This window comes from Bombyx mori, chromosome 11 (assembly GCF_030269925.1).
Source record: "Bombyx mori chromosome 11, ASM3026992v2".
NCBI lineage: Eukaryota > Metazoa > Arthropoda > Insecta > Lepidoptera > Bombycidae > Bombyx > Bombyx mori.
This window is the reverse complement of record NC_085117.1, coordinates 11,529,150-11,543,533: the sequence shown is the minus strand read 5'-3', so window position 1 is coordinate 11,543,533 and position 14,384 is coordinate 11,529,150. Positions and strand designations below refer to the sequence as shown.

Genomic DNA, 14,384 nt, shown 5'->3' with positions numbered 1-14,384 from the left:
TTTACGTTGTACATGTAGACATATCAGGGGCATAGCTAAGCTGCTGCCTCCAGAGCAATCGATATTTTACGCGCTTCAGACTGATACTGACTTACGCATTTGTATACAAGAGCAATAACGTTTTATTGGTTTAACTTATAAGAAGATTACTCGTATTTACTTATTTATTCATTTAAGTAACATCAGCAGCCTGCACATTACCAGCTTACCAAGATAGTTTGGATAATACATGGTTCTTATTGGGGATCGAATTAGGACGTGTATAGCCTTCACTTTATCTACACGTAGTACCTAGTAGTTTCTGGTGAAAAGTAAATGTAATATAAAATTATTTATGATGTCGGGCTTGGTAGCTTCGTAGCCGAACTGCCGTGCATCGTAATAGGAAAATATAGTTAATCATCAAAAACGCACATTTTATCGTACACGATAGCTCGATGACATTTTATATAAAAAATATGTTAGGGATTACATTATAATGAAAACTATTTTCACGGTTAAGTCTCAGTCGTCCGTGAACATGAAAACTTATAAACTTATAAAATATTTGAAACATTGAAATAATAAAACAAAAATAATCGACGCAAGATTAAATCGTAAAAAAATATCTAATTATGTCTGCAGTTAGCGAATCTATAAGCAAATACCAACATACGAATTTACAAACGTCGCGTATTATTCTAAAATCAAATAATGCCTAATAGTTTCAAAATATTATTACAAAATAATAACATCACAAAGCTGTTTGTGAAACGGATTACAGTAAATGTTACGCAGATTGAGATCTGTTTACCTAATTGTCATATTAGCGATTTGTATTTATGTTGCTGGTAGAATGAGATATAAACTATTGTTTCGGTTAAAAGTTTAATGTGTTATGTGTTAAATGTATTGATTTCTTGCAGCTCTGAGTTGACCTGAAGTTAATCATTTGATTTTATTGTAACAATTTTATACGCCACGCCGCGTCGCCTCGTTGTCTGCTGATTAATGACTGATTACTTTTACCACGGATTCGAGTCCATTACCGGTCGACATCACTCGATCGATTGAAATGTGAAGATGACGTCCGAGTTTAAATCACTAAAGTTATTCAACTTGATACTGCAAGTAGTTTTGTAATGCAGACATTTATTTTTAATTGTTTTTACTTTATTTTAATTGGTTTGTTACTATTTTTTCTATTTTAAATAAAAGACTTAAGCTTTTGTATAAAATAAACTTAAAACAAACCAAAGGAATCTGTCCGACGGGGGACACATCAAAGGAAATACAAAATTGTGATTTTTATTTATTTCCGAGCATTTTCATACTTATCTAAGCTTTTTTTATTTTAACTTTTAAACCTTCTCTGGACTTTCACAAATAATTCAAGACCAAAATTAGCTAAATTGGTCCAGCCGTTCTCGAGTTTTAGCGAGACTAACGAACAGCAATTCATTTTTATATGTTATTATATAGAAGATAGATATAATTAGCATTTGCGGACATACATACATGATTACATTTTTTTATAAGCAAAACAGTTTATTGAACTTCGTTAGTACCACATTAGTTACCATGGCTATTACAAACAAAGAAATTTGTACACGAAATTATTTAAAACAATTTCAACGTAAAAAAATATAACGAAATTGTCGATGAGAGGGGAGATGTCACGCAAACTTGCAATCGAGTTAAAATCTATTGTATAATACAAAGGTATAGTCGATCAGTAAGTCTTATCGTGCGTATCAAGCTATACATAGTCAGGTCATAAATTCTGTCACATGTTTAATGTAAAATAATTGAAACAAGTTTATTCATTATGTAACCATTCATATACCAAAATGAACTTAACAAAACATAGATTCTTATGACACTAAAGTTTATTCAAAATGACCTCCGTGATTTTGAATACAGGCCTTCAATCTGCGCGGCCAGTCGTCTATCGCAGCACGAACGAGGTTCATGTCAATATCGGCGGCTGCCTTAATCAAGGATGTCTTGAGTGACTCCAAATTGGGATGAGGCTTTGAGCACGCCTTTTCCTCCAAGTGTTGCCATATCTTGTAATCTAACGGATTCAAATCTGGACTGGAGGAGGGCCAGTCTTCGTGCCGGATGAAGTCGATTTCACGCGCCGCCAGCCAGTCTTGTGTGCTCTTCGCTCTATGAACTGGCGCCGAATCTTGTTGGAATACCCAGTGCCTGTTATTGAACATGGTATGAGAAACAGGTACCACAAGGTTCGTCAGGACTGTATTTTGATACACAACTGCATTCGTTTTTACACCTTTCTCACAAAAATGTACCTCTGTTAAGCCCCAATAAGAAACTTCCAACCATACCATGAGCGAGGATGAAAAATAACCTCGTTGGACACGCGGAATACGGTTGCTCGCTTCTTCATTACTGTGTGCGTACACCTTATAATTTTTTTTGTTGTAGCTCTCTTCTACGGTAAAAATTTTTTCATCCGAAAAAAGAATTTCCCGATATTTTTTTCCCGCGTACCGCTTCAACAAAGCGCGGCATCTCTTCAGTCTCAGGTCCATTAGACGAGCATTCAAACGATTTCCTGTTTTTCTTCGATATGCCCGAAGCCCTAAGTCTTCATTTAACACCCTTTTCACCGTGGTTCTGCTTAACCCCATCTGAAGGGCCAACAGTTTCTGCTTACGTTTGGGATTTCTTTGAATTCGCGCCTTCACAGCTTTTATCACTGCTGGAATCCTAACAGACCGAGGGCGACCACTTCTTGACCTGTCATCTACACTAGAGTCTTCATTGTATCGTTTGATGGTACGATAAACGAATCTTTTGGTTATATTCAAATTTTTCAGTATGTTAAAAATTTGAATTGGCGCGTAACCGCAACGATGCAACGCAATAACTGCAACACGGTCTTCTTTAAGCGTCCACTCCATATTTAAAAATGAGTAAAATTCTAAATGTATACTATTTTTATTTTCATGAACAATTCGAAATTCGAATTCAATAAACTTTTTTGTGGTCAGCATTCTAAAAGAAAAGTTTTTACTGTGTGACAATACTTATGACCTGACTAGGTATAAGACCGTACGTGTGAAACGGTTTAATAACGGTCAAAAAAGGCTCTGATACATCTTGTTCATATCTTCCTTGTGGTGTACTTTTTTCTCTCCTGCCTATGCTGATTTTTTTTTATTACTTAGATGGATGGACGAGCTCACAGCCCACCTGGTATTAAGTGGTTACTGGAGATCCCATTCACATATACAACGTAAATGCGCCACCCATCTTGAGATATAAGTTCTAAGATCCCAGCATACCTATAGGTAGTTACAACGGCTGCCCCACTCTTCAAACCGAAACGCATTACTGCTTTATGGCAGAAATAGGCAGGGCGGTGGTACCTACCCGCGCGGACTTACAATAGGTCCTACCATCAGTAAACCAGCCTTAAGATGCTATATCATCGGAGCCCAACCTACAGGTGAGCTCTCGGGGCTCAAATCGGAGGTGTTGCTAACACTGGCCCTAGCAAGAGCAGTGCTTCGCAGAATCTACCATCGGATCGGAAAAGCAGCCCACTGAGAAGATCCGGCGAGAAACAGTGAGCTGTGTCTATGAGTTAATTTACTCGCCGAGCGCTTCGTCGCAAGCGACGGGCTTGACGAGGAAGGTGACCGGTGCTTGAGGTACCTAAAAGCACTGTTAATGGATCGGGAGGACCCGAAATGACGGGTTTTGGGCGACGTTGACTTTTAGGGTCGTAGTCCACTCAGCTTTAGGTGGTCATTGAAGCCCATAGATGTCACTACGCGATTGTGACCTTAAAACGTGATGTTGAAGTCTTGATTATTATAGTAATTGATATGACTAATGCTTCTAGCTGAAAAGCGTGACTACTATACGGCAGAAATCGGCAGGACGGTGGCATTTAGCCTCGGCGAGTAAATTAACCCATAGACACAGCCCATTGAGTTTCTCGCCGGATCGTCTCAGTGGGTCGCGTTTCCGATCCTGTGGTAGATTCTCCGATCCTGTGGTAGATTCTGCAAAGTACGGCTCTTGCTAGGGTTCGCCTTAGGAACATCGTTAGGTTTGAGCCCCGTGAGCTCACCTACTAGTTAAGGTTACGCTGATATGGTCTCTCTAGACCCATAGCATAGCTTAGGTAGGAAAAAAATATCCTAAAAACAGTGATTTTGCCAGACGTTGTACCTATGTGTGTCATCAACGTAATTTGACGTCCAATATTTTAATTCTATTTTGAGGACTTTATAGATTAATATTTTAACACCTGACACTGTACGTATTGTTCGATCGTTCATTGGTTCCCGTCTCACCCACATTTTATGTTCCACTTTGTTTGTAATGATATTGATCGTCGCGTTTTATGACCGCGGAATAGCAGCGTTTCCGCTAAAACTTTTTTTTTTTAACACAGAATACAATTCAGTCTATTATCAATCTTAGAAACATTTAGAATGCGATTCTTAAAGACATGTATGTACCTTCCTACGAGTCCAAAGCCTATTCGTTTTTTTAATGTAAAAAATATGCAAACATAAAGTTAGGTTGTAGACGTGTTCCAATAATACAAGTCGAAAGCAAAATAGCTTAGACGATAAATATTAGTATTTTGTGTTTTCTTAAAGCAAAACTGCTATATTCTTGGGGTTATTGAATCTTTAGCAAATAATTATATACAAAATATCGTAAAACATAGCGTGATGTTTCCTCATCTTGAATGCCTAAATAAACCAACTTCATATATACTCCATAGATAATCCGCCCATGTACGATATACTCTATTCGAAAATATATACTTACTTTGTTCGACTTCTATTTTAAGTTTTTTTTTATCTTTGGAACGAATATATAAATAATTTATTTTTAGAGGCTTTACTTGGGAATCATATTATAATATATATTTTAGTATCGTATTTAGGGAATGCACTGTTTAATCTGTAAGATAGAGTAAGACTGTAAATTATATTATTGAGTCGCTGTATGTTACCGAAATCACCGAAAGCAAGTTAAATATTATATGGATGTACATACTTGTGTACTGCGTGTATGTTTGATGTGGAACTTGCAATTTTGTTTTACAGTGTTTCATTTGGTATCGACACAATTTATAAGAAGTGTAACTTTATAATAATAAGTACCTACTTAAACTGAACTCACCTTCCAAACTTCCTTATTTAAACTAAAACTATAAACTTAAACTGTGACAGTTTTTCCATTTCTTTTAGTGTTTTGACAGAGATCTTTTATAGCCTTTTCTAGAATATCTATTGCTATTTTATCATCTAGTTGTTAATTTTATTTTTAAATCCCGTGCTAAATTTTTGAATGATTTCTGAGTGCTTAAATTTCCTCTTATTTAGTTATTAAGATTATACGCATAAATACGTTTAAGAAGAATGATAAAATAAAAATATTTATAAGTTAATATTTTAATAAACTCTAACAATCTTAGCACCAAATATAACGGAGTTGGTCTGATAAACATCAAACCAGATTTTCTTCTTTGCATATATCATAAAAGATTCAGTGCTGAATTTCGTTCGGAGCTCATCTGGCATATGACAAAGCAAATGATCGCAGCTAACGGGGTAGTTTCCCTATTTGACTCATACGTTTGGCAGCGAAAACGTTGGATCTGAACCAAGAATGACACACATTTATCTGAAACATTTGAAAGAATCGATTTCATTTCTTTGTTGGCAACTGACGACACTAATCTTAACGTTGTAAATTCAAAACAGTACGTTATTTGTTCGTATTATGGTTTTATTGAGTTACACGACATAGCATTACTATTGAAAGGCATAAACCGTTTCTGTACACAGAAGTCTACAAAGGTTTTATAAAATTAATAGTGTAGTTAAATCACTTTATGATACGTTAGAATAATTAAAGCGATAAGGAAATTATTTCGTCATTTTGTACGAAAACAATACAGCCCATGTACCTATGGGAATAATTTGACTGTGTTTAGTGAACGATAAGCAGATGTTAGCGAGGCATTCATGCTCGAAATCGATATTTAATGAGGGTATTGATTTATCTAATTTGCTTAAATATCCATAATTAGATTTTATTGCAAGTTTGTTATGATTTCTGATGCTTAGTGATTCTCAACTTTGTTTTTGCCGTTGCAGACTTTTAACGATTTTTAAATTTGACGACGCACAATGTAAAAGGTTCTTTTAAAAGCTGTTTACTTATACACTGGCAAAAATAGTTTATGATAATAAATTGTTTTGAAAACATCTGTCGAAAATCACTGTTCTAACTATAACTATTATTATTTTTAATAATGTTATTACTATATTTTGAGCACGGCCCAAATGAAACTATCTATATACTGTATACTATTCCTACTCGTATAAATATGAATTTTGTGTTTAGGTACCTATTTGTTAGTCAATTACGGAGAAATGCCTGAATGTATTGGAATTAGCTTTCACTAAAAGATAGTTCATAACCCTGATAGCGTACTAATCAACGTAGCACAACAATGGCTATATGAGCCATAACATAAATATGACAGTGTGTTTTGCATTTTACATGCCAGTGTTTTACAAAATATAATTTAGGGCAAGTCACAGAGGCAATTTGTAAACTCGGGGTTAAAATTCAGTGTTTCGTTGCTTCTGAATTACAAATTTAAACAGCGGTAAAACCTTATTATTAAACATTTTATAAGGACAGACCACGTATCCTCCCGTTATCTATCTATATTAGCAATTCTCAACCTTATTTTAATTTACCATAAATAAAAGCTCAGCTGGTGTTATTTTACCAAAACCCATACTCAATAAAAACATACAAAGATTTGACCACATCTAATCACAACCATTAACTTGCTGCGCAACTAAGAAGTCAAACGCAAGAAGGTATATGTTTTACGACAAAACCATTGCTAAAAATAAATGCTTCTGTCGCGCACTCGATTAGCGGAAATGACATAGCATGTCGATTTACTCGCGCAATGTCAGTGATATTACACTGAAAGTGAGGTCAAGGTTGTAGAAATCGGAACGGAAGCTGCTCACTGCGATTTATTTGAACTGTCATTTGGAGTTAATTAATTGTATTCCAGAAGTACTTATAGCATACGAATACATGTCACATCTGATGAAAACATTGAATATTAAATTGACGGTTCTTTCATGTAACTTTTATAAGTTATTCAGATAAGATTGTTTCTTGGAACTGCAACAAAAGTTAATCTCAATTTTAAAACACGATACGTCGAAATAAGAACTCAACAATACAAAGACGAGATCAAGCCGCCAATTTATCTTCAATTATATTTCTATATTGTAAATAGTTGAGTTTATTATACCTACACTGAATTTATATACACATGCGGTCTATCGTTTTTATGTCGTTCTTTGCCTCTGGGATGTATTATTGCCGAAATTGGCTCCGGACGTCGGTGTCCTCAGAACTGAGGGCACGACCAAATCATAATCTTTATACGGACCATATGTGTTCGAGGTACACGAGAACCCTGTTCGGGAAAGTTTTAGACAGTGCCTTGATGTTAAGCTTCTTAAGCATGCGATCATTGTGCTATTTTGTCATGTATACGGAAACGTTTCTACCAGCACCGCGTTTCAACGCATCTGTTTGCACCGGATTCGCGTCCCACAGGGTCCCATATTGTGTTAGCCTCAGATTCGATGAGTGTTCGTGTTCGTCAAATTGGATTTTATTTTTAGCTTTTATCTCTATTTTAACAGGCCTATGCAGGAGTTTATTTCATACGTTAGCTCAGCAAGTGAAGTGTTTTCATTGTAAAACATCTTATTTCATTGTGAATACGAGTAAAATGGTTAAGGATACATGTTACCGCTGAATGTGTGGGGAAGCCAATTTCGGTTTGAATAACGTCAGTAAAATGGAATGCGTCCCTGCTAACCCTTAACTAAACATTAACGATACTGCAGGAAATTCACGCAAAATCAGCTCAGGGATTGTTATTGAGTTGAATATCAAGAGTTTTGAAGTCGTCGTGGCCTAAAGGCTTATCCTTTAGGCCAAGACGACGATGTCCGCTACATTCGTATCTAGCGATTTTCTAATGACTTACGTACAAATGTTCACGATTGACTTCCACGGTGAAGGAATAACGTCGTGTAGTAAAAATTAAACCCGCAAAATTATAATTTGCGTCATTACTGGTGGTAGGACATCTTGTGAGTCCGCACAGATAGGTACCACCACCCTGCCTATTTCTGCCGTGAAGCAGTAATGCGTTTCGATTTGAAGGGTGGGGCAGCCGTTGTAACTAGGTATATTGAGACCTTAGAACTTGTACCTCAAGGTGGGTGGCGGCATTTGCGTTGTAGATGACTATGGGCTCCGGTAACCGCTTAACACCAGGTGGACCGTGAGCTCGTCCACCAACCTAAGCAATAAAAAAAAAGATATTTTTTGTTGACGTTGTGGGATGTGTTTGGATTTCAGTAAGTGAAGACGGCCGTATGACCTGCTTGGAAGGGATGCGGCGGAGGCGCTGGTCGCCATGAGCTAGCAGTATGGGAGGCGAGGGGGCGGGCCGCGGCGCCGCGCGCTGTCACGTGGGCGACTCGCCCCCGCGCGCGCCCGCCATGGGGTTCGCGGCGCCTGCGCAGGACGCGCTGCTCGACCGCGGGCTCGCACCTGCACCCGCGCCTGCACCCACACTCGCCGCGCTGCACCGGGCGCATTCCAGGTATTGTTTTAGGATAGATTAATAGTTCTTCACGATCAACTGGTTTTAAAGCGCTGCCGGAGCCCCTAGTTGACTGATGCCTGCAGCTGTTATTCAAGTGTTTAAAGCAGAATGCATGAATGTTTGCCCAAGAAATAGTCATAAATGTCGGTATCACCAGTAATTACTCCGGGATACTATCATTGAGTACTCCGGACCGGCACGAGTAATTTGCCACGAGACGGGCTTCCGGCGTCTTATAAGATTGTCAAGAAATTTTATAAGATTATTAAACCCGTCCACCCGGGTTGACGTCACTCGCCTTATCGAAGCGTGTGCTGCGTACCCGCGAAATGTTGCTTAAATCAAATCCCCCTTTCACTACGGACGGATATCGGGCAAGATGTGACTTAAGGAGGCCTGAATCTCATAACTGGACCTTATCTCCCGATCTTAAATCACCCTGGCCTAAAAGATAAGATGCCCGATGCCTTCGTATCAAGCGATGCAACAGTGTTAGAAACCTGCAGGTCCCATTTTTTCCAATGAAATACTTAACAGTTATAGCATGATGTAATCTTATAATGTATTCCGCAAAAAATATACCCACCACCCTGAATATTTGTGCCGTGAAGTAGTAATGCGTTTCGGTTTAAAGGGCAGGGCAGCCGTTGTACCTACTGTAAAAACTGAGACCTTAGAACTCATGTCCCAAGAGGGATGACGGCATTTACGTTGTAGATGTCTATGGACTCCGATTATCATTTAACACTTCATGGGCCGTGAGCTCGTCCACCCATATGGGTAACAAAAAAATCATTCTCAGAATTTAAACTCAGATGAGCTCCAATTTGCTGCACTGGGCTGAGGTTTTTGTGTGTATCTGCCATAGCTCATATCCATAAGCAGCGGCGACCACTCACTATTAGGTAAAAAAATCGGTATCTTTTCTTTGTCTTTAGCAAGCCTTTTATTTTGTACCGAACATAATATGCCTTGTGTTTTGGGTTCCAGGTCGATGTCGTCTTTACCTCCGGAGCCGTTTATGATGCTCCGTGCTAAAGCTTTAAGCAAGCGCGTCATCATCAACGTGGGTGGTGTAAGACACGAGGTGCTATGGAGAACCCTAGAACGACTGCCGCACACGCGGCTTGGCCGACTACGGGACTGCAACACGCACGAAGCCATCACAGAACTCTGCGATGACTATTCGCTTCAGGATAACGAGTACTTTTTTGACAGGTGATATTAATTTTTTTTTTTTTAATAACTTTGCCATTGTCTATAGCAGAAACTTTCAGGCTTCATAATTTGTCAGTGCTAAATGGAGACCGTCAATGGGGCCTGTCGTAATGCCAGATATTTGTTTTTGCTTACCATAGAAAACTGATACGTATGGTCTAAATGAATCTGATGAAATTCGACGTATTTACTACTATTATTTTTTTCTGTAACGTTTTTCCCAACATCTCAATGTAAATTATTAACTACAAAACGAAAATCTTATTGATGAAAACAGTGATTTGTAATCCAAACTAACAAGTGGTTGATAAAGCTTTTGTATATTTGCAGACACCCGAAGAGCTTTAGTTCGATTTTAAATTTCTATCGAACTGGTAAACTTCACTTAGTGGATGAAATGTGTGTGTTGGCATTCAGCGATGATCTCGAGTATTGGGGCGTGGATGAGTTGTATCTGGAGTCTTGTTGTCAACACAAGTATCACCAACGGAAGGAGCACGTTCATGAGGAGATGCGCAAGGAAGCCGAAAGTTTAAGGCAGCGGGAAGAAGAGGAGTTTGGTCAGGGCACATGTGCTCAATATCAGAAATGGCTTTGGGACTTATTGGAGAAGCCGACCACGAGCATTGCGGCGCGGGTAACGTATTTCTAATGATTCGATATCAGAATATCTCGATACTAACAAATAATTCAATTCAGCTCTGCTGCAAGGAGGGTAATCGAATCAGGGGAGGTATCTCTGTCATATTTATATTTAGCACTGTGTAGAGGCTTCTATCAGAATGTATTTTTTAGTGTAGACGTAGAGGTTCACACAGTGACACTATTCACATAATTTAATAATTACTAAATTTATACATAGTTTTGATAGAAAACACGATTCAAACTTGTGATTTAAATAGATTCACACTCCCGGATATTATCCGACGATCCGCACTGCCACGTCTACTTAGAAAAATGCTAATCCAAATAAATACAAATAAATATACTCGTACCTACAATTGAATACCCACGTTTTGACTTCAATCTAAAATGAACACTTAATGTACAACACATCAATTTGCTTGTTACAAGATAGTTTACACATAAACAGATTTATACCACTGTTTTAAAATTTGTAATTTTTAGTAGTAACAATATTGCGTGTTTTGTATGTTTACACTGTGTTTGTGGTGCATGAATAACATCTATCGCTGTTTCCTTTATCAATGTTGTATGTCTTCTTGTTATTGTATTGTAATGTGGTGTTGTGTTCTGATATTGAAACGGCATTATGCAGTCTTCGATTGCTTTTGTCAAAACGTTACGTAGTTTTAGGAATCTGTTTAGCGTCTACGTACCTATTTATAAGGTCTACTACTATGGTATCGAGAACAGCGATTTGAGCTTGTTTGAGTAAGTATTTTTAATAAAGTTTGGTAGGGTTCAGTTCAATATATTTTCGATTATTATCTTATAATAAACTAACCTTAAAATTCTATGTTATATTTTGATCAGTGAATTTATTTTTTACCAGACATACTATAGCCCGTATGTCCAAAGTGTTTTTCCCTCGCGAAATTACGAATAATCCAATTATGTTATATGTTTTGTTCATGTTTTGACAGTATACTTTAAGATCTCTAAAATACCCTGTAGATAATATAGTACATCTATTTTATACCAAATTTATTAACAAGTATTTAAATGCACTATATAAACAGTAGGTATCTTATTTGTATTGTGAGATTGGCTATTTGATGCCACTTCTGCCTAAATATTGTTGTTGATGTTCACAGCCGCGTCGATGAATATTTAATTTAAAAAAAACGAAGCTTAATTGTTGTCGCACATTGCAAATATGGGATGGGCTTGCGCGATGTGACCAACCACCGCGGGGTGACGTTCGCTGTGAAGCCTGCGTGCGGGGTCGCACGGGACGGCCTCGTGCACGCTTCGGACCGGACGCGTCCGTCGCGTGCCGGACCGCGCCCGCGCTGCCTCCCACTACGGCTGACGTCACTCGCTGGCGTATACCCTCTCCTGTTCGATTCCGAGGTCCTACTACTCCCGCTGTTAACCGTTCCGTGCTCAAATGGATCAGTGCTTTTGCTTCGTGATGTTAATACTGGTGCAACTAACCGACTTATACGGTAGATGGACGGAAGCGCGTCTCACATTCCAAAAAAAAAACGCACTTCCGTTCACCGAATGTCTACTTGTCAATAACATGTCTATTACACACACCACAATCACACAACACTACTTACAGTTCACACGTATAGATGTTATTTTTACACTAAAATTACTAAACAATTTAACTAAAGTCAGGAACAATACCTACGTAATTAATATAGTTACGCGAACTGATTGGCTTTTAATGTTTTGTAATAATTTGTAAATATATAACTCTAAGCTCACACAATTATACTTATTTTTCTAAATTATCACTGAGTGTCTTATATATACATAATTTATGTAGTTTTGTACAAACACATGCATACTTACCGACTACATTTTCTTTCTAACAAAGCAAAAAGGTAGTTTGTTTTTCTTTTTAATTCTAAATCACAAAGAAACGTTCTAAGATATCGCTTGGTGGCAGAGCGGTGGTCTGATGCGTCTTGTAACGATGATTGAAGATGGACCGCTTAGTTTAACGTTTTTGCAGGTGATTGCTGTGATATCGATTCTTTTCATCGTGCTCTCCACGATAGGGCTCACTCTCAACACAATCCCTCAAATGCAAGTTCACGATGACAAAGGCCCGATGGACAATCCGAAGCTGGCCATGGTCGAGGCCGTGTGCATCACTTGGTTCACGCTCGAGTATGTGCTGCGGTTTAGTGCCTCACCGGATAAGTGGAAGTTTTTTAAAGGTGGACTGAACGTTATAGACTTACTGGCGATACTGCCGTATTTTGTGTCTCTATTCCTTCTCGAAACAAATAAGAACGCTACGGATCAGTTCCAAGACGTGCGTCGTGTTGTTCAAGTATTTCGTATAATGCGAATACTGCGCATCCTCAAACTTGCACGACATTCGACCGGGTTGCAATCCCTCGGTTTCACACTCAGGAACTCTTATAAAGAGCTCGGCCTTCTAATGTTGTTCCTCGCTATGGGAGTGCTTATATTTTCTTCGCTGGCGTACTTTGCCGAAAAGGAAGAACCTGGTACCAAATTCATTTCGATTCCGGAAACATTCTGGTGGGCCGGCATCACCATGACGACAGTCGGATACGGTGACATTTACCCTACGACTCCGTTGGGCAAGGTCATCGGCTCAGTATGCTGTATCTGCGGCGTGTTGGTAATTGCGTTACCCATTCCCATTATCGTCAACAATTTCGCCGAGTTTTACAAGAATCAGATGCGGCGCGAGAAAGCCCTTAAGCGTCGAGAGGCTCTCGAGCGAGCCAAGCGCGAGGGCTCCATAGTATCTTTCCACCACATAAACCTACGAGACGCTTTCGCCAAGAGCATGGACCTCATCGACGTCATTGTTGACACAGGTCAGTAATTAAAGTAACGTTTGCTTTTGCTATTTGTTCATGTCACGTTTTTCTTCGCCTGCATAACAATCCGATGTCTGTTATCAATATTTTGCACGCATGCCTTTTCAGCTGTCGCATGCGGGCTATGATATGTGTGTTGAATGAATGCACGTTGCATCGTTCGCTCTCCGGACTCGCAGACATGTACAAATTCAGAACAGATCACGTTACATCGCAGCTACAGCTAATTTCGCCCGTTCGGTAAAACGAGGTGCACTCAGAGTGTTTATTCCTTGTCTTCAGGTGACAAGTGCGTCCTCATTGAGGCGAGAGACGACGCGAGATGAACTACTTACTCCTAAGACACAATCGTCACACTCGACCCCTTAGTAAATTGTCCGTAGCACGGGGTCGGGCCCGCGTCGCGTGTAGCTTGCGATGTGCGACGAAGACACTGTAATTTAAGGTCGTTTACATTGTTAGCGTAAGCCTAACGCTCTCTAGAACTAACAAACCCTATAAATGGACTGTCCGGTGTGTGTTTCCGGAGGACGCTGGGTTTTAGACTATATGTGTTGAATGTGTGTTGTGTGTAGTTTATTGTTACGTAGAATCGCTGTTAACGTCACTATGTTGTTTAAAAATTTGCAATGATCGTGTCGGACGCTCGATGTCGTACAAACAATAATGAAAGCGTCGCTACTGATGATGGTATGTGTCTCCAGGACACAATTTGTCGCAGGCGGATGCTACTAGTTTGGAAGGCGAAGCTCCTGTGACCACTGGCTGCTATAAACAATACGAACACAGTATACCCAACAAGCTCTCTCTCGATACAGAATCAAATCAGGTGATTAACACGCTTTTATTAGCGATATTGGTATGTATGTTTGTTTATATCTAACATAATCTATAGACGTTATTTTCACCGACTTCAATACGGCGGATTAACTTGAAAATTTGTGCTTGTATCAAAGACCGATTAT

At 38.9% G+C, this 14,384-nt stretch overlaps 1 protein-coding gene across 5 annotated transcripts in view; it reads left to right on the top strand.

Moving 5' to 3' along the window:
• Positions 1–14,384, top strand: part of LOC101738948 (potassium voltage-gated channel protein Shab) — a 57,514-nt gene that overhangs the window by 38,141 nt on the left and 4,989 nt on the right. For all 5 annotated transcript variants that reach the window (XM_062671141.1, XM_012694953.4, XM_012694952.4 and 2 more), the window contains exons 2-6: positions 8,455–8,701; positions 9,695–9,922; positions 10,253–10,559; positions 12,573–13,416; positions 14,124–14,248. In XM_062671141.1, coding sequence (XP_062527125.1) covers positions 8,526–8,701; positions 9,695–9,922; positions 10,253–10,559; positions 12,573–13,416; positions 14,124–14,248 — 1,680 coding nt within the window. In that variant the 5' untranslated portion in view covers positions 8,455–8,525. The remainder of the gene's footprint in view (positions 1–8,454; positions 8,702–9,694; positions 9,923–10,252; positions 10,560–12,572; positions 13,417–14,123; positions 14,249–14,384) is intronic.